General features: G+C 36.8%; 1 protein-coding gene across 6 annotated transcripts in view; it reads left to right on the forward strand.

Annotated features, from left to right (window-relative positions):
- The window catches only part of pds5a (PDS5 cohesin associated factor A), a 189,658-nt gene that overhangs the window by 93,924 nt on the left and 69,730 nt on the right, over positions 1–26,004 (forward strand). For all 6 annotated transcript variants that reach the window (XM_072252836.1, XM_072252835.1, XM_072252837.1 and 3 more), the window contains 7 exons: positions 1,092–1,205; positions 15,104–15,185; positions 15,594–15,642; positions 17,793–17,932; positions 20,209–20,324; positions 24,422–24,527; positions 24,883–25,043. In XM_072252836.1, coding sequence (XP_072108937.1) covers positions 1,092–1,205; positions 15,104–15,185; positions 15,594–15,642; positions 17,793–17,932; positions 20,209–20,324; positions 24,422–24,527; positions 24,883–25,043 — 768 coding nt within the window. The remainder of the gene's footprint in view (positions 1–1,091; positions 1,206–15,103; positions 15,186–15,593; positions 15,643–17,792; positions 17,933–20,208; positions 20,325–24,421; positions 24,528–24,882; positions 25,044–26,004) is intronic.

Genomic DNA, 26,004 nt, shown 5'->3' on the forward strand with positions numbered 1-26,004 from the left:
GGGTTAGACACGCTAAAGGCAGGAAACATGTTCCCGATGTTGGGGGAGTCCAGATCCAGAGGCCACAGTTTAAGAATAAGGGATAGGTCATTTAGAACGGAGTTGAGGAAAAACTTTTTCACACAGAGAGTTGTGGATCTGTGGATTGCTGTGCCTCAGAAGGCAGTGGAGGCCAATGCTCTGGATGCTTTCAAGAAAGAGTTAGATAGAGCTCTTAAAGATAGTGGAGTCAAGGGATATGGGGAGAAGGCAGGAACAGGGTACCGATTGTGGATGATCAGCCATGATCATAGTGAATGGCAATCCTGGCTCAAAGGGCCGAATGGCCTACTCCTGCACCTATTGTCTATTGATACGAAAGATACGAAATAGCTTGTGCAGTTTTGTGAAAACTGCACTGTCCAGATGTGCAAAGCTTTTGGAGACCTATCCATACAGGCTCAAGGTTGTAAATGCTGCCAAAGGTGCATCTACTAAATACTGATGTGAAGGGGGTGAATACTTATGTAATCAATTATTTTGTGTTTTATATTTGTAATTAATTTAGATCACTTTGTAGAGATCGGTTCTCACTTTGATATGAAATTGGCTTTTTCTGTTGATCAGTGTCAAAAAAGCAAATTAAATCCACTATGATTCAAAGTTGTAAAACAATAAAACATGAAAACATGGTGGGGGGGTGAATACTTTCTATAGGCACTGTATATAGCACCTTGAGGTGCTTCTCTGGAATGTTATAAAGTGATTTGATGCAAGCTTCAGATTGATAAATTACAGTAAGTGATAAAAATTGAGGTATCTGGAAAGAAATGCAACAGAAGTTTAGCATGAGGAATCTGAAGTTTTAGAGTTTAACCAATCTGTCTAGATTTGGACAGATGAAAGTAAGTGACTTCTTAAGGGCCAGCTGCACAGGTTTGGAGAAAGTTACAGGTTTGCGGGTGGGGGAGAGCAGGGCATGTGATTAAAAGACATGCTGACACAGATGATATAGAAATGGAATTAGTACAGAGTAACATGAATCTTATGTAATATGCATATCTTGTAGTTTGAAACTGAAATTAAATATGCAATTAATGCAATTTCCTCAGGTTGTTGGTGGAAAAAATCTTTGCACAGTATCTTGTTCCGTATAATCTGGAAACAGAAGAAAGAATGAAATGTCTGTATTACCTTTATGCTTCCTTGGACCCAAATGCAGTGAAGTGAGTATTACTGAAGTTTTTACAGTTATAAAGGAAAAAAGGACATCTGTTTCAAGCCCATGAAGACGTGATGTGTCTCCTATTTACATCATCAGGCTTAGTCAAAATACAAAGTCAACTCCCTACATTTTTCAGTTATTTTGAAGTATCTATCCAAAACATTGTAACGCCACTCATCAATTCAGCAGCTGCTACTTATTCAAGCAGAATATTTCCAAATTCTGGTAACTCTTATTGTAAGAAATTTTCATCTCCCATCTGGGCCATTTATAAATGATTTAATTCCCTTACCAGAATGCAGAAGCTTCAGAAAGGGTGAAGAAAGAATTGGTAGAATAGTCCAAAGATGGTAATGTTGATTATTTGCATGAACTGCACTAGCTGGATTTGCTGTCTTTAGAACAGTAGATAGAGGTCTTTTTTGTGTGCATGTGCACTTAATTTTCATCATAAATTTGTTAGCTAGTAGTCATGACCGGAACATCAAAGGGTACAGAAATAGAACTGTTGACTTGCAAAGGAAAATTGATTGGTATCCGAGGGAGGAAGAAATGGCAGGGAAAAAGGAGGAAGAGCTACAGGGGCTCATCAACTGCCTTGTGGTTACAGAACATGGGTTCTCTCCTTCGGAGTTGTAACAATTCTTTGATGGCCCACTCCTCTAGTATCCCACGCAGCTTAACTTTCTGGATGAGCCTCCTATGAGGGACTTATCAAACTTCTTAGTAAAATCCATGTAGATGACATCCACAGCTCTACCTTCAATCAGTTTCATCCCCTCCTCAAGTTAGTAAGATATGACTTGCCCCACACAAAGCCATGCTGATTGTTCCTAATTAGGTCATAGTTTTCCAATTGCTTACAAATCCTATTCCTAAGAATTCCCTCTGGTAACTTGCCTATCATTGACGTGAGATTCTGTAGTTGATAGTTTCCAAGATTTTCGGCATTTCCCTTCTGGTACTTTGCTTTTGGCTATCGATCTTTGTCAAGGCCCCAGCAATCTCATCTCTTGCCTCCCAAAAACTTGGGATATATCACACATCAGGCCCTGGAGGCTTATCCACCTTAATGTTCCTTAAGATACCTACACTACCTCCTTTGATGTGAAATTTCATAGCCAATTAGCATGTTTCACTTTCATCGCCCTATCCTCCAAGTCCTTCCTGTGAAATACTGTTGCTACGTACTTATTTAGGACCTTGCCTCTTTCCAAGCACATATCCTTGAGTGGTCCTACCTGCTCCCTAGTTACTCTCCTGCCTTTGACTTATAGAAGGCCTTGAGATTCTTTCTAATCCTACTTGCCAATAACTTTATAGATCCTTCAGGCTTATCTGATTTCCTTGAGTTCTCTTCTGGCTTCTTTATGATCCTCAAAGTCTGTTTGCTTCCTATATCTTACATACGTACTTCACTTCTTCCTGCCAATGCTGCAGTTCCCCATCCTTCTTGTAAAGTTTAATGGCATTTGGCAGACCAATATAAAGTGCATTACTATCACCTATTGAGTTGGAGTTTGGAGCAAAGAAACAGGATGTATACCAGCTAAATTACTCCTGAAAATAGACTTTTTGATATTATGTGAGTTTAATTTTTTTCCACAAGTCAAATATGCACTTATGTACATTACGATGGCAGTAATATCCTAACAAATTTTCCGTGCTAAACCGTGTCCTTCCCAAAAAATCTCAATTTAGCAGTTAGATATTTCCCTTACACTTCATAGGAATTGTTTAAAAAATATGCTGCACTGTTTTTTGACAAGTACACTTCCTACAAGTACCTTCCTACGTGCATATTCTGAGCAAAGAATTATTCAACCTAGTCTGTCCAATACATATGTGTAAGTGTAACTTCTTCCCTCCTTACATACTCAGTTGAGTTCCTACCATCCTCTGAATTTCATATAAGTGCTGTCCTGTCTTTCCCTTATTCGAACTTTGTTGCCACAGTGATTGAATAGATGTTTTAATTATGACTTTTACCTGCCCTTTATGCAAAGCCAGCACTTCATTTATATTCTTCATTTTAAGTGATTGCTTGACTAGGATGTCTGCCACCTCGTTTCCTTCAATCCCAAAATGAGCAGGGATCCATAAGAAATATTTACACAAGCCTAGACCCTGCAGTCTCAACAGATGTCCAATCTCAAGAAGAATAAACCTTTTTTATGCTCAGTTTGATGTCGCCAACACTGAGCCCCCAAGGAGAGTCACTGAAGCAACCTGCACCTTGTCATCTCTGAGGCTGAAGTATGCAGATGTTTCCAATGAGTGGACACTCACAGGGCTGCGGGACCGAACGGCATCCCAGGGCGAGTTGTCAGGATGTGCACAGCGCAACTGCCAGATGTGTTTATAGACACTTTTAATCTCTCCCTCTCCCAGTGTAGAGTGCCCTCCTGCCTCAAAATATCCACTATTGTGTGCCTAAGGCTGTGTCCTAAGCCCATTCCTTTACACTCTGTATATCCATTACTGTGTTGCCACCCACAGCTCCAATCTGCTAATTAAATTTGTTGGCAATACTACATTGATTGGCCTTATCTCAAATAACAATGAGGCAGCCTACAGAGAAGAAGTCATCACCCTGACAGAGTGGTATCAAGAAAACAACCTCTCCCTCACTGTCGCAAAATCAAAGAAGCTGGTTGTGGACTACAGGAGGAATGGAGACAGGTTAGCCCCTATTGACATCAATGGATCTGGGGTTGAGGGTGTACAGCTTTAGGTTCCTTGGCATAAGCATTACCAAGGATCTCACGTGGTCTGTACGTACGGCTATGTGGTGAAAAAAGCATAACAACGCCTCTTTCACCTCAAACGGTTGAAGTTTGGCATGAGTCCCCAGATCCTCAGGACTTTCTACGGGGGTACAATTGAGAGCATCCTGACTGCCTGCATGGGAACTATTTCCTTCAATCGCAGGAATCTGCAGAGTGGTGTGCACAGCCCAGCGCATCTGTAGATGTGAACTTCCACTATTCAGGACATGTACATAGGGGGCCCAAAGGATCACTGGGGACCCGAGTTACCTCATCTGCAAACTGTTCCAGCTGCCACCATCCGGGATACGGTACCCCAGCATAAAAGCCAGGACCAACGGGCTCCGGGACAGCTTCTTCCACCAGGCCATCAGATTCATTAATTCTCACTGATACCATTGTATTCTATGCTATATTAACTGTCCTGTTGTACATGCTATTTATTACAAATTACTATAAATTGCCCATTTAGACGAAGACGTAACATAAAGATTTTTACTCCTCATGTATGTGAAGGATGTAAGAAATAAAGTCAGTTCAATACATGGACAACAGCTTGCTCTCCATATTGTACTACCCTGGCTTGTGTATCACATAGGCAACTGGGATGCAACATCCATGGAACTTTTGAACCATTTGTGTAGATATGCAAGAAATATCTGCTTTGAATGAATATATTGCTGAACTTCCTGTGCCACTGATCAACAATCACTCCTCATCTTGATATTTTCCTGAATGTTCAAATCAATCACAGGCAATGGGAAAAACCATGGCGGAGTGACAGAGGTACAAGTGGGACCATGATCCACATTAAACCACCCAAAATTTTGTGCCCATTCTCATCCACTCAGTACTTTCTTTTAAAACCTTATTATATTTGAGATTAATATACATAATACTAATGATACAAAGAGATCAGTGTAACATTGATAATGGTTAATATATACAAACATAATTCGAATAAAATATATAATTCAAGCCTCCCAATCTGAGTAATTGAACATGGAAAAACAAGTTTTATAAAGAACCGCCTAAGCTTAAAAAAAAACAAAATAAAGACTGCGATGTCCTATTCCCTCGGATAAGAACATTATTTGTCATTAACTCCGCTTCTCCATAGATAAACAGAAGATTATTTTTTAAAAAAGGGTTTGAAAGGGACAGCTTGCATCATATGAAAATGTTAAATAAATGGTCTCCAGGTTTCTTCAAACTTAACTGAAGAATCAACCATACCACACCTAATTTTTTCCAGGTTTAAAGATAATATAGTTTGAGAAAGCCATTGAAAAGTAGTAGAAGGATCAGAATCTTTCCATTTAAGTAAGATGGCTCTTTCAGTGTAACAAATGCAATCAAACCGCAAGCCGAAAAGGATAAATGACCAACATCTGTCACTGGTAATCCAAAAATTGCAGTAATAGGGTGAGGTTTTAAATTAATATGCAAAACTGTTGAAATAATATCAAAAATATTTTTCCAATATTTATCTAAAAGAGGGTAAGACCAAAACATGTGTGTCAGAGAGGCCACCTCAGAGTTATATCTGTCAAACCCAGGATTTATATGTCAGTAAAAACAAGCCAATTTATCCATAGACATATGAGCTCTATGGACTATTTTAAATTGTATCAGTGCATGTCTAGCACACATTGAGGAAGTATTAACTAGTTGAAGAATTTTCTCCCATTTCTCTATAGGTAAAGATACTGGAAGTTCTCTTTCCCATTCATTTTTTATTTTATCAGATGTACCTAGATGTATTTTTGTAATTAAATCATACAGAACTGCTATTAAGTGCTTCTGATAGGGATTTAAATCTAAAAATTTTTCTGTAATATTAGTTGGATGAAATATTGGAAAATTAGGTAAAATAACATTCAAAAAACTTCTAATCTGCAGATATCTGAAAAAAAATGTGAACTAGGCAACTTGTTTGTTATATAATGGTTCAAACGACGTGAAACAATTATCCATCATGAAAGCATGCTATTCCCCTTGTTTTCCACAAGGAAAAAGCTTGATCAATTCTAGAAGGTTGAAAGAAAAAATTAGGTATAACAGGACTAGATAAAATAAATTTGTTCAGTCCAAATAATTTGCAAAATTGAAACCATATTCATATTATATGTTTAATTATTGGATTAATTATTTGTTTATTCAGTTTGGTTAATGCAAAGGGGAGCAAATCTCCTATAATTGAAGCTGATGAGAACCCCTGCACAGACTCACTCTCAAGGTTCACCCATCGTGGACAATGAATTTCATTCCAATCTTGTGTCCAAAACATTAAATATCAGATATTAATTGCCAATAATAAAACCTAAAATCGGCAATGCTAAACCACCATCCTTTTGATTTCTGTAGTTATTTCTTACTCAATCTAGGATTTTTATTCTGCCATATATAAGAAATTTTAGAATCAATAATATCAAAAAAGGGTTGAGTTAAAAATTGGTACCATTTGAAATAAATACAGGTTTCCCCCGCCATCCGAAGGTAGAGCATTCCTATGAAACAGTTGGTAAGCCGGAATGTCGTAAAGTGAAGAAGGAACTACTATTTTATTTATATGGGAAAAATTTGTGAGTGTTCGCAGACCCAAAAAATAACCTACCAAATCATGCCAAATAACACACAAACCTAAAATAACAGTAACATATAGTAAAAGCAGAAATGATATGATGAATACACAGCCTATATAGAGTCGAAATACTTTTCTCCAATCATTGCCACACTGTTCTCTGTAGCGAAAATCTCACACAAGGGCTTTCGGCAGAAACGCTCTCTCCAGTAACCTTTAAGCTATGAAGCTGCCAAATCATACCAAATACACAGCCTATATAAAGTAGAAATAATGTATGTACAGTGTAGTATCACTAACTGGAATTGGGAAGACAGTGCCGAGCACACTGTTGATGGTGTATTAGGCTGAGTTGTCGGAGGTTGGGGTGGTGCAGTGGTCCCTAACCTCCAGGCTGTGGACCGATACCGATCCGCGAAGCATGCAGCAGTACAGCGGTAGCCGGGATACACCCTACACATCTAAGAAAAATGCTGAAATAAACAAGCTAATTAATTAGGTGCCGCCCGGCTCGTAAATGTCGGCCCAGATCAGAGGCGATTGCCGATTGCATTTGGTTTCAATGGTTATCCTTTCCTCTTCCAATTACATCAGTGCTTAATTATATCTAGTTTTACGCTAAGTGTAACACCCACGAGCCCATTTAAGCTTTTCCGATACCTTAGAACTCATCTTGCTAACGGATGCTCACAGGCATGTGTTTAAGCAATGCCGGCTAGAATGCAGTTCTGTGGGAGGAGCTTGGCTGCTCGGGGTGCGCACTGCTTTTTTCGCACGCTGCCTTTTTTGTAACACTGAAAACACCTTCTGTTAGTGAAAACAGATAACTAATGTAGGTCTTTCGTAACAGTGAGGTTTCGTAAAGCGAACGTTCGAAAAGCGGGGGACACCTGTACAGAAATTTAGGTAAAACAGTCATTTTAATAACATTAATTCGACCAATCAATAAGGACAGTGGGGACCATTTAGTAAACAATTGTTTAACATGGTCAATTAAAGGTAAAAAGCTAACTTTAAATAGATCTTTATATTTTTTAGTAATTTTGACACCCAAATAAGTGATTAATTCAAATGGTAATTGTCTATAAATTGGAACTTACATATTTAATGGAAAAAGCACACTCTTAATTAAGATTTAGTTTATAACCAGAAAAACTACTAAACTGAGCTAGTAGTGATAAAACTACCGGAATGGATTTCTCTGGGTTAGAGATACTTAGTAACAAGTCATCTACATATAATGATAACTTGTGTCTCCTTCCCACAAGTAATTCCAAATATATTGGGTGAATCACGAAGGACAATTGCCACGGGTTCCAAAGCTATATCAAATAACAAAGGACTTAACGGACAACCCTGTCTAGTACCTCTAAAAAGCCTTAAGAAAGGGCGGATCTCTGATCATTGGTAAATACGGAAGCCAAAGGTGAATGTTATATCAATTCAATCCAAGAAATAAATTTTGGGCTAAAATTGAATCTCTCAAGCACATTAAATAAATATTTCCATTCAACTCTGTCAAATGCCTTCTCGGCATCGAGCAAAATAACATTCTGGAACTTTAGATGAAGGAGTATATACAATGTTCATTAGCTTCCTAACATTGTAATACAAAAAATGATTTTTAATAAATCCTGTCTGATCATCAGAAATAATTTGTGGCAGTACCTTTTCTAATCTATTTGCTATTATTTTAGAAAAAATTTTGGAATCTACATTCAACAGGGATATAGGTCAATATGATGCACAATCAGCAAGTTCTTTATCTTTTTTAGAAATTAAAGAAATGGATGCTTCATAGAAGGATTGTGGTAATTTACCTACAAGTAAGGCATTCTTAGAAATTTTACATAGCCATGGTGAAAGTAAATTTGAAAAAGATCTATAAAATTCTACTGTAGATCCATCCAAACCTGGTGCTTTTCCAGTATTCATCGCAAAAATTGCTTTCTTAATATCATCTTCCATAATGGATGCATCTAGTTCTAAGCGTTCATTAAGTGGTAATTTCGGAATGTTCAATTTCCTTAAAAATTTGTGCATTATGGTAGACTTCAGGAAATTCCAATTGATATAGAGAGGTATAAAATTCTTGAAAAGATTTATTAATTTCGTCATGATCAACCATCAAGGTACCATCCCATTTAGAAACTTTACTAATCAAACATTTATCCAAAGCAGCTTTCAGTTGGTCTGCCAATAATTTACCTGATTTATCACCATGTATATAAAATTGACTCTCTAGTTTTAAGTAATTGATTTTCAGTTGGGGAAGTTAATAACAAATTATGTTGGATCTGAAGTTCAACCCTCTTTTTGTAGAGTTCTAGATTAGGAGCAACAGAATATTTTTTATCAATTTCTTTAATCTTATCAACCAATGTACATATTTCATTATTAATTTGTTATTTCTTCCGTAGAATTAGTTGAAAAGAGAAAAGCAATCAGTTCTTTAATAAAATTGGCAAAGTTTGAATCCTGAAGCAAAGTGGAATAGAACCTCCATTGTCTAGCACTAAAAATTACGTCAGTGAATTTAATTGATAGTTTCAGAAGCACATGATTCAATTACTATCTCTGATCATATTCACATGCAATAACAGATGAAGCTAATTGAGAATCAATAAAAAAGTAATCAATTCTCCAATAACTATGGTATACATGGGAGAAAAATGAGAAGTCTTTCTTATTCAGATGTAAAAGCCTCCAAACAGCTAAGATTCTGGAATCAACTAAAAAGGAGTTAATAAAAATAGGTTTGTTTAGAGATATTTGATTGGGGGCAGACCTATCCATCAAAGGATTCAAGCAACAATTAAAGTCACCCATTATCAACTTCTATTCATTTAAATTAGGAAAAGATGCAAATAACAGTGCGCATGCGCCGGTCGTGCATGCAGCCGGTTACAGTTGCTCTGTTTAGACTATGACTAAATGCTTAAAAAATTCAGGATAGTCAGTATTGGTGCATAAATATTAACCAAAACAACTTTTTGATTATAAAGTAAACCAGTAATTAACAAAAATCTACCATTTGGGTCTGAAATTGTTTCATAATGAACAAATGAAAGAAGAGTCTATAAAAATAGAGACTCCTTTTACCTTAGATTGTGAATTAGAATGAAACTGTTGTTCCTTCCAAAAACCTAAAAAAAAAGATTATCCGCCCTCCTCACATGAGTCTCCTGAGCAAAGATAATCTGAGCATTCAGTCGATGAAAGACTTTAAAAATCGTCTTCTGTTTAATGGAATGATTCAAACAATTTGCATTCCATGAAACAAAATTAATAACATTATCCGTTTTACTACAATATGCCAAATGGTATGCAAAGTGTTAATCTTACTGCACGGGAAACCCATGACTCAGGAAGAGGAAAAAGTTTAAAGAATCTACGGTAATTCAAACATATTTGTCGTTTCAGAACATCCCAGTTGGAAAATACTAAACTAAAAGAAATTCCATCCCCCACCTACCAAGCCCGAAAAAACTGGCCAGTAGCCAGTCAATATGCTAACTAATCCCAAATACATTACCCCCAACTCTCAAGAAGTTAGTCAGTCAGTGGGTGCAGTCCTGAATCCGGGGTTGGCGGCTGTGCACCTCCACCTTCTTCGATCTTGTGACAGCACCGAGTACAAGCTCTCCTCCAGTTTGTTTCACTGGCCGCCTTGGCACCGCTTCCACCAAACTCGAGCCCAAGGCAGTGTCAGCCTCCAGCCGCGGTCACTTTTTCGAGCTCGGCCCTTCCTTAGGCGGAGGCCTTGGGGAGGTCCAGGCACACGGTGCAGTGCCCAAGTTCATCATGAAGACATAACTCCAAATGGAAGGAATGTAATAAACTACCCACAGACAAAACATTGAGAGAAATACCAAGAAAAGGACAAAACAAATATTGAAAAAAAAGTCATTGCAAGACATTTTGAAAGGCGAAAGCTTGAAAAATGAAACAAAATACAATCTAATATTTCAAAAAAAATCAGTCGCCAAGTCAAAATGTTAAACGAACAGTTCAAAATACTTGCATAAAATAATAAAAGAGAAAAGAAATCTTAACATAAAAGCATAATAAACATCTATACTCCAAAAAAATACAGGTATAATCCAACCAAGACTGAGAATTCATGAACTTTAAAGGCAAATCTACACATTAGTTTTAAACTAATAAACAACTACATTCAAACATGAGAAAGCAGTAAATTTATTAAACAGTTGAAATCTGGTCAAGATCTTCCAAGAAATTGACATGCCTCCATCACTGATTTAAACCACTTACGTGATTTATCTGCCAAAACAACCCAGGATAAAAACGCGCAGGATATAACAACGCAGGGTATAATTTCCTTTGGTATAATTCCGACATCAACTTAAAAACAGACCTCTCTTGTAACAACTCTGGACTAAAATCTTCCACCAAACGAAATTTGAGATCCCCAAGCTCAATCACTCCTTTCCGACATGCAGCTCAAATGAAGTGCTCCTTCGTATGCACATAGTGGAATCATAGAACAACGGCTCTGGGTTTTAAATCTTTCGGAGGTTTAACCCTTAACAAGCAATGAGCGTGGTCAAGTACAGAGGGATTAGAAAACACTTCAGTACCTAATACCTCCATTAAAAATTGAGGAAAAATCTTGGTGGGATCACCACTTTCCACCTCCTCACGAAGTCCTATAATCCGTAGATTCTGTCTGCGACTGATTTTCCAGGTCGACCTTGGCTTTATATTATTCCAGTGTTTGAGTGGTGGAGATTAATTTCTTCTCCAACGGGCTCAATCTGCGGTCTCTTTGCCTGCCATTTTCATCAAGATCCAAAATTAGTTGTTGTTGCTTTTCATTCTCACACTTAATTGCTCCGAGTTGATCTTCAATATTATTTAACTTTATCTCGAGATTAGAAAATCTTTTATCAAATTTATCAAGTTTATCATCCAAAAGCTTGGATATAACTTCCAAAGTCAGTTGTGCCTGCTTAGGCTGTTTTGACTGTTTAGGGTCGCCTCCTCCTCCTCCATTTCCATTGTCAGCTTCCTTGCTCTCGGTTAGTGCCTTTTTCCCCTCTGGTTGTCATTTCCAAGAATTAAAAGTCAAAATTCAAGCATACAAAAATATTGTAAACACTACAATGTGAATACTGAACAGGTGGTAAATAAAGGAAAAAAAGAACGGAGCAAAGTCAAGTGCGACTTACTCCATCTTGTGCTTCAAGAGAGTCTTCCCCCACTCTGCACTGAAAAACTTACAAATGCAGTGCTGCCAAGAGTCAACTAATGTTGCCAAAATTGGTTGACCAACTTTGTCCTCTTACGCTAACCCAATAAACCATTGCTATACAGATGTAAAGATACTTCTCTCTTTCCTACTGGTAATGCTGAAATTGGGGATGATTTAATAGCACCACAACATAATCTCTAGATTTGATCTTGAACTTTATCTAGGGGCTTTAAGACCACCTGTGAGACTGACGCATAAGCAACACATCCATAATTAAAGACACATCTGAATAAAACAATATGCATTTGTTTAAATTATCTCCTACTAACACCCTAATTGTACCCACCTAAGTTCCTGAGCACGGTGTTTTTTTACAGTTCTGTACAATTTTATTTACACCCCATCATTGTCCTCATTCCTCTACCACATTAATAGCTGCCTGCATTTTCCTAACTGTATAATTTATATTCCTGCTACTCTTCCACACTGCACCATAAGCATATATTGATTCAGAAATATCTGAGCCAATATTTAAGTATTATCAACCATGATATTGAAAAGGACTCCCCTATGAGTCCCATTCTCTATCTCATACTCCTTAGAGAATGTTGTTCCCACCCTAACTTGCATTTTCTTATAACATAAAAAATTCTTGAATCCAATAGCATTCTACCACCTATTCCGTGTTTTCCAATTTAAGCAAAACACTTTTGTCCATAACATAAGCTTTCTCTACATCAAGAAAACTGCTACTACTGATTCTTTATTAACTTACGCCTTACAACCATCAGATTCCAAATTTAACACAGACTCCCCTTATGAAATCCAGTTTGGTATACAAGTAATTTTCACGAAATAAGAAAGCCTTGTTATAATCATTCATTCTATTACTTTGCATACATGTGAATTTAGCAAAATAGGTCTATAGCTGGAAGGATCTGACCAATCCTTACCAGATCTAAATACAAGGATAACAACCACTAATTTCCAAGTAGCGGGAAGTTGCCCTTCAATCCATATTGTATTAAAGAATTTCAAACCCAACATGTTTAAAATACAATAACAGTGTAGAAAAATATCTTTCCCAGGGTAGGTCTATTAATAGCCCTTTTAAGTTCCAAGCAGGAACTAGAACATTTTTCTTCTCATCAACCTGAGGATTTCTTACCAAAACTGTTTTTCTCTAAGACCTCTCTTTACTTAAATTGACCGAACTATGTACACTGACATGTTTTTGCTAATAATTCTGCTTTTTCATAGTCAGTAACTGCAACCTTCCCCCCACCATACAAAACCAGTAATGCACCAAGTTTTCTAAACTCCCCTCATTTTCTGTATCACCCCAAACTTCCCCTACCTAGAATTCTTTGCTAGTGCTATCATAACACATTCTCCAATGCATTTTCTTTGTCTCTCTCACTACTTTTCTACCTATAGCTTGAACTCTTTTATATTGTATGAAAGATGGAGTAATGCTGCCTAACTTTCCTCAAAGCTTTTTTCTGCTCCTTCACAACTCTCTTTACATTCATCCATCCACCAGGGAACAGCTAGCTCTCTTTTCTATCTCCTAGCAATCTCCTATGGTATCATTACTCAACTCGATATCCTCCAAAACCAAATAATCAGTAAATCATACATACATCATCAAATACATCCTAATTCTCTTTTTATATTCCATCTGGGGATATGAGTACCTTTCCTCTGATACACATCTGTTGTACAGATAATGAGAAAATGATCATACCCCACTATTGTAGAATTCCTCATTCTAACAATGCCTACTCCACTTGACTATAACTTCTTTTTATTGGCTTCTGTTAATTAGTTAATCAACCAGTCAATTATTAACTCCCAATTTGCAAATGTTTCTTTTGTATGTCCTGTTAAGTGTAATTCACTAAAAAGTCCTGAGACCTACCTCTTTTAAACTCGCTCCTCTTGCTCCAAGTCCTGGCTCCTGTTAAGAGAAATGAGATGAGCACTTGGAGCCATGAACTGTAGGGTTATAGACAAATAGGTGGGAAGTGAGAGTATCCATGGTGATACTAATTATAATATGATATAGTCATGACTTAATTATTCCATTCTTTGGCCCCACCTATTTACTGATGACTAAAAGATTGATCTCTTGTTAACTCTTTTATCTATTTCTCATATCCTGGATGGCAAATTCACATTTCTCAACAGTTTAATAGAAATTTTCCAGAATCTAGGGAATTTTGCGATGTTGCCACTACTATATCAATGATTTCTGTAGCTGCTGTTTGAAACTCTTAGGATGTAGCCTATAAAGTCCTGGAGACTTGTCAACTTTTAATATTCTTAATTTCACCAGTACTTTCTTTCATTTCTTTATCTCCAATAGACTTTTGGCTCACCATTATTTATTCAGAGTAACTGAAGTTTTCAAATCTAATTGTACAGTTATTGAATATTTCTAAATTAATCACCAGCGTCCTTCTAAACAGATCCAAGTGTGAGCCAACCCACACAGGATCCACTGATAAATGAGCAACTTGTTTAACTCCATTTCTGGTACAGTAAAGATCAATAAAGCATGATGCTCTATCACTCTGGTTTACTGCCCACCAAATAAAAGTACTCCATGGTACTGAATAGACTTCTCAACAATTTACTTAAGTGTAGAATGGCATATTGATCTCACTTAACATGAACCAGCTGCACAACTATATTTGTGTGCCATATCATATTATACTAGCTAAATTTATAAACATTTTTATATAATTGCTTGTCAGCTCTAATTTTGACAAGTTACGTATTGCAGATAGGATTATGGATCTATGATATATTACATTTTGTCAAGAATTACTTCTGAATTTGTTTCAAAATATTTTTACCTTTTATAATAAAAAAATTGCCTCACCTATAGAAATTATTTTTCTTTAATGCTATTTGATAATAAGCTTGTTCAGTATTGAAGTAGAACACTATAGATTTAGGTATACTTTATAATTCCCATATGTAAAAGCCAACTGAATGAGGATTAGATTTCTTGATTGTTTTTTAAATACTGTAATGTCTTAGACTTGCTGTGCTCATTGAAGATGTTCTTGTGCAACTCCTCTGTTCAGAAAAATTAGGGTGCAATTCAAATAGAAAATTTATGTTTAGTGGGTAACATGCTATGAATATATGAGGTAGTGAAATGAAATGACTAGAAGTAGCATCTTAGCAATCCTAATTGTGTATAAAAGTGGAATTTATTTTAAAGTATATAAGATGATAGCCATAAAAGAAATTATATGTAGGAAGAGAAAATTTAACTGAACATTAGCAATACAGTTTAAAATATAGATTTTTGTCTACAGAGCATTGAATGAAATGTGGAAGTGCCAAAACATGCTACGGAGTCATGTCCGGGAGTTATTAGACCTGCATAAACAAGCTGCAGTAAGTTTCATTAGTATATTAATATTTGGTGATTATGTCAATCAAAAGATGTGCAAAATTAGTTTTAAAGTGTTTCCAATTGTTATATCATTTCTTTAGTTTTTGATATAGGCCCAATCTAAGCTGATGCATCAGGGTAAAACTGCAAGATTGTTGTGCTGCCAGAAGTGCACTATTTCTAATGAACAGGATAACTAGTCTCCCTTATCTGAATGAATCATAAGCCATTGTTCAAAAAGAACAAACATCTTTCAAGGTCAATTCCAAATATTGAGATATTTTGAACTTGCACAGTGCTATCGAAAATCGTAACAGTCATATCCCTACCAAAGCAACAAAAATTGGTTCATTTGGAAAAAGATAGGCGCAAGTCTTGTTTTTCTAACCTTCAAATCTTTTATGTTTCAGTCAGAGGCTAACAATAATGCAATGTTTGCCAAACTGATGGCTATAGCAAGTAAGTGTAGTTTTTCTGTTACAATTTTTTTGGAAGTAAAAAGAGCATTTGTTAATATTGTTACTAAAGTTGTTACGATGCTCTTTATAAAAATATTTTTCATTTAATACTATTTACTGTATACATGTATATCTTTGCTCTGTAACTGAGTAGCAAATGTTACTTTTTTGCTAATTAGTAATCATGTTCTCAGTCTGTGCTCCTACTTATGCTCTGTCCCATAATCCTCTCCCTTCTCCAGCCTGGTATCCCTTTTGCCAATCAACTTTCCAGCTCTTAGATCCACCCCTCCCTTCCTGTCTTCTCCTATCATTTCGGATCTCCCCCTCCCCCTCCCACTTTCAAATCTTTTACTATCTCTTCTTTCAGTTAGTCCTGACGAAGGGTCCCAGCCCGAAATGTCAATTGTACCTCTTCCTATAGATGCTGCCTGGCCTGCTCCATTCCACCAGCATTTTGTGTGTGTTGCTTGAATTTCCAGCATCTGCAGATTTCCTTGCATCTACATTGTAGTTTATGATTTGATTTCTCAGTGTTGTACAGTCTTAAACAGTTTATTAATAACTCAGAATGGTGTGATGAACCATGTAGAAAGGGGCATGAATTTGAGTTCCTCCACAGAAGTAATTCAAAAATTATATAAGTACAGAAATAAATTAAAAAGGACCATTGATAATGACCATGAAGTTGTACTTTAGGAAAAAGTTACATTTCCATCAAAAATTTTATGCAGTTATTTTTGCCACATCATTTGCATGAGATGCCAATACTAATTTATGATCTGTAAATTATATCCTTGATCTAAATACTGTATATGGCTGGCAGGAATGAATTGCTAGTCATCTTGACATTAGAGGGACCCTTCCGCCTTTTCTGAATGAAATACAACAGAAAATATTGAAGAGATACTCAACCTGCATGATCCTTCCATTACACCAACACATTTGGGCATTGTTAGAACATGTTTCTAGATGCTGTTCTGCACTTCTAGAAAGCTAACTTGCTTGACAGAGAACAAACAGTTGTTTCAACACAGGGACAAAAAGTGCATTTTGTTTGTTCCATTACAAGAATATGCAGAATGCTGTAATTCACTTTGGCTTTTGTACCAGCAGAAATATACTAGTAAAGTTCTTGGGGGAATTCTGCCTTACTGAAGATTCCCCTAGGGTTATGCCTTTTTACCTATAATCTAATTGTTTGGTTTTCCGCCAAAGCAAATATGAGAACTTACAGAATTTGAATTCGTGGTTATTCTCTTGGTGAGCAGCAACATTGTTCTGCTGAACATGAACAAGGTCAACAAGTTTTTGAGATAAACTGCACTCTGGGATGTTCTGGGCATAGCTGTTGCCCATTTGCTCACTGATCATGGCCATTGGCACGGATTGTAGTTAAGTACCAACAGTGAAACTCCACTCCCAAGTAGGATCTGTAGTTAAGCAAAGCTTTCAGCTGCTTTAGTCAGATGTAATACACCTAGGACAACACTGTTGTACGTGTGGTATATGGAGGAAAATACCTGAAGAATGAAGGTAATGCTTACTCCCTTTTGTCTTGTAGTTGTTTAGTAGTTAACTTAATCCCAACCCACTTCTCTCTCAATTTTGTTAAGGAGACCATGGTTTGTAATCATTTATGTAATTTTGGAAGGAGAACTTAACTTTTCATTTTAAATACAGAAATAATTTCTCTTAACTAGTAGGACTGTGTGCTTTTGTGGCAATTTAATCTTGTTTCTGGCTTTAAAATATTACAAGTTGGGTAAAATAGGGCCCTACAGCAATTATAATATTGTCACCTCTCATTTGGATTAAAATATACAATACATGCCAACATGAGGGAACTAGTTTGGGGCATTTGATAGGAGTGTGGATGACAGGGGTCATTTGAAATGATAATTAAACGGACGGGCATCTCTGTGATTTACCCAGTTAAGTTTCTTTGGTACTTGGAAAATAATGTGCTTGTGTTAGAACAAGAACGAAGACCAATAAATCTGTTATTAGTCTATTTCATTGAATTTTATGGAGAGAGGAAATCATCAAAATAAATTGATTTTGGAAATATTCAATCAAAAGTTTAAAGCTCTAGCTGCTGTGCATATTAATTATTATATTTAACTTTTAAATCTGTTACATTGCAAACAGAAAATTTGCCTGACCCAGGAAAAGCACAGGATTTCATGAAAAAATTTAATCAGGTCCTGGGTGATGATGAGAGGCTACGAGGTCAGTTGGAGCTGTTGATTAGCCCTGCCTGCTCTTGTAAACAAGCAGAAGTCTGTGTGGTAAGGGAATGTTGTTAACTGTTTTGACCTTAATTAAAGAGGCCTGGTTTATTGTGAGGTTAAAATTGGAGTGAGAGAAAAAGAGAAAAAAAAGGGATTAATTTTTGTGCCTGACTTGCTAAATGTTAGTTATTAACTGTTCATCATGTAATACTGTTTGTAGTAACTATCGCCATGTCTGCACAAGTTTTAGTTTGTACTTGCCACATTAAATGCATTTCATTGGTCGGGTAAGTGGGGAAATACCACTTTTGCAAATTGATGGTATAGTAGACTGGTCCAATTTGTGCAGTCTTTTTGATCTTTATTTTGTTACTTTTTTGCAGCTCCTCACTTCAAGTTGCACTTTCCATTACATATAAGTATCAACACAGCAGATATTCTAAGGGCTATTAATCTATTTGATGTCCTGTTTCTTCCAGTGTGCTTCTTGGCAAAATCTCTTCAGAGGAGCCCAGCTCTCTGCTGATAAGCAGCAGAGAAACTTTCTTGCCCTAGGTCCAAGACGTAGCCTTCACAGCTATAAGACCATAAGACATAGGAGGGGAAATAGACCATTCAGCCCATCGAGAATGCTCTGCCATTCCATCATGTCTGATCCCGGATCCTACACAGCCCCGTACACCTGCCTTCTCACCGTATCCTTCAATGCTTTGGCCAATCAGGAAAATATCAACTTCCACCTTAAATATTCCCACAGACTTGGCCTCCACCCCAGCCTGTGGCAGAGCATTCCACAGATTCACTAATCTCTGGCTAAAATAAAATTCCTCCTTGCCTCTGTCTAAAAGGTCACCCCTCTAGCTCTGGATGTCCCCACCATAGGAAACATCCTCTCCACATCTACCCTATCTAGTCCTTTCAAAGTTTGGTAGGTTATAATGAGATTCCCCCCCCCCCACACGTTCTTCAGCCAATGAGCCCCCTCTCCTAGGATTGCTACCTACAAAAAGTTTCTAGTGTTGATCTTTCGAGATGTTCACAATGTCCAGCATTACTGTATGCTCCCTACTTTAATGGGGTTTCTCCCTGTAAACTGGGGGTTCCCAACTTTATTTTATGCCATAGGTCCTTACCATTAACCAAGGGTCTGTGGACCCCAGGTTGTGAACCCCTGCTGTAATCAGTGGAATAAGTTTTAGCTTTCTATAATCTTTTTCACTTATGAGTGCCTGGACTATCAGGCCTGTGAAAATCTGAATACAGTGTTGTCAAGGTGTAAGAAAAATTCTGTACGTTGTCAGGCGGTATTCTCCCTCCCCGTTGTAAAGAAAGAACAAAGCAAATGCTAATCAAATATGTTTAAAAATAAAACCCCATCTTTTTGCTTTCACCTCAGAAAAGGTATCTGAAGCAATTATAATGTGCGGATGATGTAAAGCAAGGATTTAATGGTCTAAACAGTTCCAGCAGTCCCAGGTCTGTAACACAGATCAGTGATGCTAGCATCACTCACAGCTGAAACAGTCCACACGCTGACAGGTAAATGAGTGTTTCACTCATCTGCCTCTCATCCAATAAAAAACTTCAATACTGGAGTTATGGTGATAATTCTACCTAGCTCTCAGAAGTTCCAGCCCAATATGCCATTGCTTTTATGATTATTTCGATGTCAATGGCCCTGCATATTCTCTTACTGCTCCCTTGTTTTTTTCTGTTTACCACTCTGAGCATGGTAATAATAATACTGCAGTGCATCTGCGTTGTGCACATATTAAATTTATTGAAAAGGAAAACAATGGACAATAATCTTTCTCAGATATATTTCAGGGAACATCTAAAATGTTAAGAAATAAATTTTCTTTTAACTTTGGACGAAACAGTGGATGAAAATAGGTTCTAATAATTTTTGATTCCACAATTTCTTTCCCATCTCCCTTTAGTATTATTCTGGTCAATGACAATCTGATAACATTTGTTCAGTTTTCGCCAATGATCTAATACATTCTGGTGGGATCTAATTAAAATGTCCAAATGATCTGAATGGTCTAAAGTGACAAACAAATCTTCTTGGGGTAAAAAAAAATTGATTTTCATGTGGAATACTGACTTGTTAACATAATTCAATGAAAGAGGACAAGCCATATAAATTGTGTATTAACTTGCATCTTTGGTGATAGAATTCATTCAGTGTTTTGCATCAAATTATTAACAAACTACTGACCTTCATAAAAAAATAAGCAATTTGTGGCTAACCTTTGGGGATTAATTGTCATTTCTGAATCATTGTCTGGGTTGAATGTATGTTAATAATCCCTTTTTCCCCCTTTATCTAGAGAGAAATTACACGTAAATTAGCAAATCCCAAGCAGCCAACTAATCCCTTTCTGGAAATGGTGAAGTTCTTACTAGAAAGGATTGCACCAGTGCACATTGATTCAGAAGCCATAAGGTACATCTTTCAAAATATTTACAATTTGCTGTGTGTAATTTTGATAGTTGCCACTTCAAAAGAAATTTGTTATCCATTAGACTAGGTTTAAGTTCATTCAATCAGTATTTTGAATTAAATTATTTGATTAGTTTTTTACTAGCGTTTATGTGTTACGTAGCAATTGACAATTGAGATTGAATATGCATACTTTGCTCTTTAAGCAAATCAGTATTTTGAATTATTATTTGATTAGTTTGTTACTAGCAATTATGTGTTACATAGTGATTGACAAGTAAGCTTGAATATGCTTACTTTGCTCTTTAAGCAAATCAGTATTTTGAATTAATTTATTTGATTAGTTTGTGTAACACATAAGTGCTAGTAACAGTGATTGACAATTAAGGTTGAATATGCCTACTTTGCTCTTTAAGCAGTGCTGGTTGAGTTTCCATTTATCTTTTTGTCTCATCAACATAAATTGCTGCTATACTACAATTATTTTTTTTTACCTTTTTGTCATTTATTTTACTCATTGTTCCTTTAATTTGCTGTGTTGTCCCTTGATGCCTATTTCTTAGCTTGTAAGAACTCATGATAAATTTGGTAAAGGATACTCAGTGTTTCCAAAGAAACAGCATTTACATTGTTGAGTTGAAATAAACAGTGCAACCTTGTAATTTAAATAATTTTTTTCAGATACAAGATTCAAGACTGTAGCCTCTCACACCTGGCAACTAATTGAAGTATTTTTATGAACAAGCAGTTTAAGTTCTGAGGAAATATATTTAAAAATCTCCAAATGTATATTTCCACATCTCACTGAGATATCTATATTTAAGATTTGGATGCAAATGTAGTTGTCATGGTTAGTAAGTTTGCAGATAATACCAAAATTGAATGAAGTTGCTATCACTAGGGAGAAGGTTGCTTGGGAACTGAAAGATCTGAAGGTAGATAAGTCACCTGGACCGGATGGGCAATACCCCAGGGTTCTGAAAGAGATGGCTAAAGAGGTTGTGGAGGCATTGGTAATTGTCTCTCCAGAATCAGTAAATTCTGGCATGGTTTCAGAGGACTCCAAAATTGCAAATATCACCCCACTCTTCAAAAAGGGAGAGAAGCAGAAGAGAGGAAATTAAAGACCAGCTAGTCTGGGCTCAGAGTAACATGATAAAATAGGCTGTAGTCAGCATGGTTTCCTCAAGGGAAAAACTTGCCTGACAAATCTGTTGGAATTCTTTGAAGAAATAACAGGCAGGATCAACATAGGGGAATCGAGGGGTGTTATGTACTTGGATTTGCAGAAGGCCTTTGACAAGATGCCATACATGAGGTTGCTTAACAAGTTAAGAGCCTACGGTATTACAGAAAAGCTCCTAGCAAGGATAGAGCATTGGCAGATTGGCAGGAGGCAAAGGGTAGGAATAAGGGAATCCTTTTCTAGTTGCCTGCCAGAGATTAGTGGTGTTCTGCAGGGGTTTGTGTTGGGATCGTTTCTTCTTATGTCATATATCAGTGATTTGGTCGACAGAATTAATGGCTTTGTGGCAGAGTTTGTGGATGATACGAAGATAGGTGGAAAGGCGGGTAGCATTGAGGAAGTTCAGAGGCTACAGAAGAACTTGGACTGATTAGTAGAATGGGCGAAGCATTGGCAGAGGGAATACAGTATCAGGAAGTGTATGGTCATGCACTCTGGTACAAGAAATAAAAGCATAGACTATTTTCTAAATGGAGAGAAAATTTAAAAATCTAGGTGCAAAGGAACTTGGGAATTCTTAAAGGTTAAAATGTGAAAGATACACAAGGTTGTTATCAGTACTGGAGAGCTTGAGTTATAAAAAGAAACTAGATAGGCTAGGACTATATTCCTTGGAGCACAGGAGAATGAAGTGATCTTAACATGTTATATAAAATCATTAGGGGCACAGATAAGGTGAATATTCACTCCAGGGTAGAGGGAGTCTAAAGACACCTTTGTGGCCAGCTTTTTTTTACAACGAGCATCGTAGGTACATAGAATGTGTTGCCAGAAGAAGTGGTAAAGATGGGGAAAAATAACAATATTTAGAAGACATTTGGGCGGGTATATAGATGAGAAAGGTGGGATATGAGTCAATTGCTGCAAATACCATTAGCTCAGGTAATCATCTTCCTTGGCATTGATGAGTTGGGTCAAAAGGGCCTGTGCCTGTGCTTTATTACTCATCATTGTATATTCCGATCCAGCATCATGTAACTGAGTTGTATGTATGAAGTGCAATAACATTATACTGTTTATGTCTGTGAAGGTTCTCAGTCATCTAGGTCATTGTCTATCAAGCAGTAGTAAGTCAAGGCAACTCGACTTGCCGTGTTGTATAGACATGTCGCCAAGGCTTCTTCAGTTCTAATCCATAGTGGGTAGTTTTCCAGTTTATAAACTGTGAGTTGTTTCAAGGTATAGCAATCACATGAGGGTCATTAAGAGTGGTAGAAGTAATGAGAGGGTCATTAGTCTTACCTTTCCATGAATGGAGGTGTGAACTGTTGTAGAGAAGGCAGGGTAAAGATGTTAAGACTACAATAACATCAAATGCACATGAGAAGATGTCGAGAACAATAGACTGACCTTTTTACACTGTGCAGTAGTTATCAAAGAAAATGGACATCTAGGTATTGAAGTTTACAGGAAACCAACCCACACAGATCAGTACCTACAGTTTGACTCTCATCACCCATTAGAACATAAGTTGGGAGTTACCAGAACACTACATCAACGTGCTGAGAATGTGCCCACCAACATTACAGCTAAAGACGAGGAGCACAGCTATCTGAGAGAAGCCTTGAAAGCTTGATAGCTGACTGGGCCTTCATCAAGACAGCAACAAAAAAAAGCCAGCAGGGACATCAGCCTAATAGACAGAGGTAAGGAGCAAAGCAGACGGAAAAACATCCCATACGTAGCTGGAGTTTCAGAAAACCTCAGAAGGATTTTCAACAAACACCAAGTCCCTGTGTTTTTCAAACCTACAAAAACGTTCAGACAGAAACTCATCCACCCCAAGGATCCTACACCCAAACATAAACAGAGCAATAATGTATATGCTATCCAGTGCAATAAGAACTGCACAGATCTGTATATCAACAAGACAAAACAACCTTTCACAACATATGGTCCAACATAAGAGGGCTAACACCACAGATCAAGATTCGGCTGTATATCTACACCTAACGGACAAGGGGCACTCCTTTGATGATAACAATGTGCATATTTTGGACAGAGAGGACAGGTGGTTTGAAAGCAGATTTAAGGAAGCCTTCTTTGTCAAACTGGAAAACCCATCCCTGAATAGAGGGATATGACACTACCTATCAGTTACTTACAATGTAGTCCTAATATCTTTACCCTGGCATCTCCACAACAGTTCACACCGCCATTCATACAGAAATAAATGATCCTCTCATTACCTTTACCACTGTTAATGACCTTCATGTGATTTCTATATATTAAAACAACTCCGAGTTCATAAGCTGCAAAACTACCCATCATGGATGGAACTGAAGAAGCCTCTCGAATGAGTGGCAAAGCGTCTTCTAGACAACGCAGCAAGTTAAGTTGCCTTGATTTACTACTGCTTGTTATTTTGTTTACTTTTTAACTTGTGTCATAAATGTACTTTATGCTAAATGTAAACCTTCTGAAATATATTTCATTATTTGTTAATTTTTTTGTAGTAATATTGCTTTGTGTGTGAGTTATATATGTTGTGTACCTTGGTCTATTCTGGAAATGAATACCAATGAGTTGATCCACTTGACCCGAAACAGGAGTGCGTGGGCCATGGCAGTCAAAGCTCAAACTGGGCATGGCACCTGATGATGATGATGACCTTGGTTTGTAGGAACGTTGTTTTGTTTGGCAGTATACATGTATAGTTGAATGACTAAATTTGAACTTGAACAAATATATTTAAATTAAAATCCTGACAAATTATGGTTAAATAAGCTCTCTTTTGAGTTCAAAGTTCAAAAATAATTATCTTTTTTATGGAAGTGGTGGTGGCTGGGTGCCAGTCTATTTGTATTTATTCAATAACCTTAATTGTTACATCATAAAGTATTTGCATTTTCAGCTCCTTAGTGAAGTTAATGAACAAATCCATTGAAGGGACGGCGGATGATGAAGAAGAGGGTGTTTCACCCGATTCTGCCATCAGGGCAGGCTTGGAACTACTTAAGGTATTCACCTCTCAAATATACAGAAACTAAGCTTTTAATTTGATACCAGTTTAAATTTCATGCTATGAATCCTATTGTTTGTCTTTATTTAGAAACTTCCTAGAAATGTAAACATTTTTCTTGTTATGTAAATTTCAAACTGACCGTGTTTCATTTTATAACCTGATTCCTTTCTTTTCATGAAGCTTTCGACATTATTCTACAATTGCAAATTGGCTACTAGAATTAATATTAATTCCTATTCTGCAGCGTTACTTTAGAAATGCATTTTATTTTAAAAAGTGAATATTGTACCAAAGAATAAAAAGATAATTGCAAGCTATTTCTTTATATTCACCTAATTACTGTCTTGCAGGTTTTATCATTCACACACCCTACCTCCTTCCACTCTTCAGAGACCTATGAATCGCTCTTGCAGTGTCTAAAAATGGAAGATGATAAAGTTGCTGAAGCTGCTATTCAAATCTTCAGAAACACTGGGCACAAAATTGAGACAGACCTTGTACAGATACGCTCGTAAGTTCACATTCTTAATAAAAATGTCTTGGGTGAGTAAAGGATTACATAATAAGCAAAACTCTCTTCTGTGTTGTCAGGTTGCGGAAAGTGCAGTCTTAGAGCAATTACATAAGGGTCTGATGACACCACATCTGAAGTATTTTGTTTTCCTAGCTCAGAAATGATATGCATGTAATAGAATGTAGAGAGGGTTCATCAGTTGCAGGTTTATTTTTGTCTTTGTAGACAGTGCAGGAAATTAAGACCAATCGTGTGGCTCTTTCTACTATCGTTTGTAGATGATATGGGCACATTAGACCGATTTGGCATACTCTGCAGAGTATCAATCTCTGATTTTAGGTTATACTGAACCACTTACTTGTTTTTATCAGATTAAGATCCATAATTGCTGAAAAATACATTTTCAATTCAAACTTTACATTTCAGGCACTTAAAGTACACAGAATTTTTTCTATTTGGTCATTTTTATTTCAAGCTCTGTTGTTTAGTTGCACTGGGTTTCAGTGCATGGAGATTTAACGATGGTACTCCATTTGTGTTGCAACTTAGATTATTCCTCTTTAAAGTCCTTAAGGTAGATTCATATCTAACTATGGTCTTGTCATTGCTATTTGGCAGTTTGAGTATAAATGTTGCAGCTTGCATTCTCACTGCACAAGAATAGATTTATAATAGTACAGGTTTTTAGGCAGCTATTAAGTGTGAATATCACCTACAAGCCTGGCAATAAATTGTTCATGCTTTATTGCCTTTAAGATAATTACAGTGCCTACAAAAAGTATTCACCCCCCCCTTGGAAGTTTTCATGTTTTATTGTTTTACAACATTGACTCACAGTGGATTTAATTTGGCTTTTTTAACATGGATCAACAGAAAAAGACTCTTGTGTCAAAGTGAAAGCAGATCTCTGCAAAGTGATCGGAGTTAATTACAAATATAAAACACAAAATAATTGATG

The sequence above is a fragment of the Mobula birostris genome, chromosome 3 (genome assembly GCF_030028105.1).
Source record: "Mobula birostris isolate sMobBir1 chromosome 3, sMobBir1.hap1, whole genome shotgun sequence".
Lineage (NCBI taxonomy): Eukaryota > Metazoa > Chordata > Chondrichthyes > Myliobatiformes > Myliobatidae > Mobula > Mobula birostris.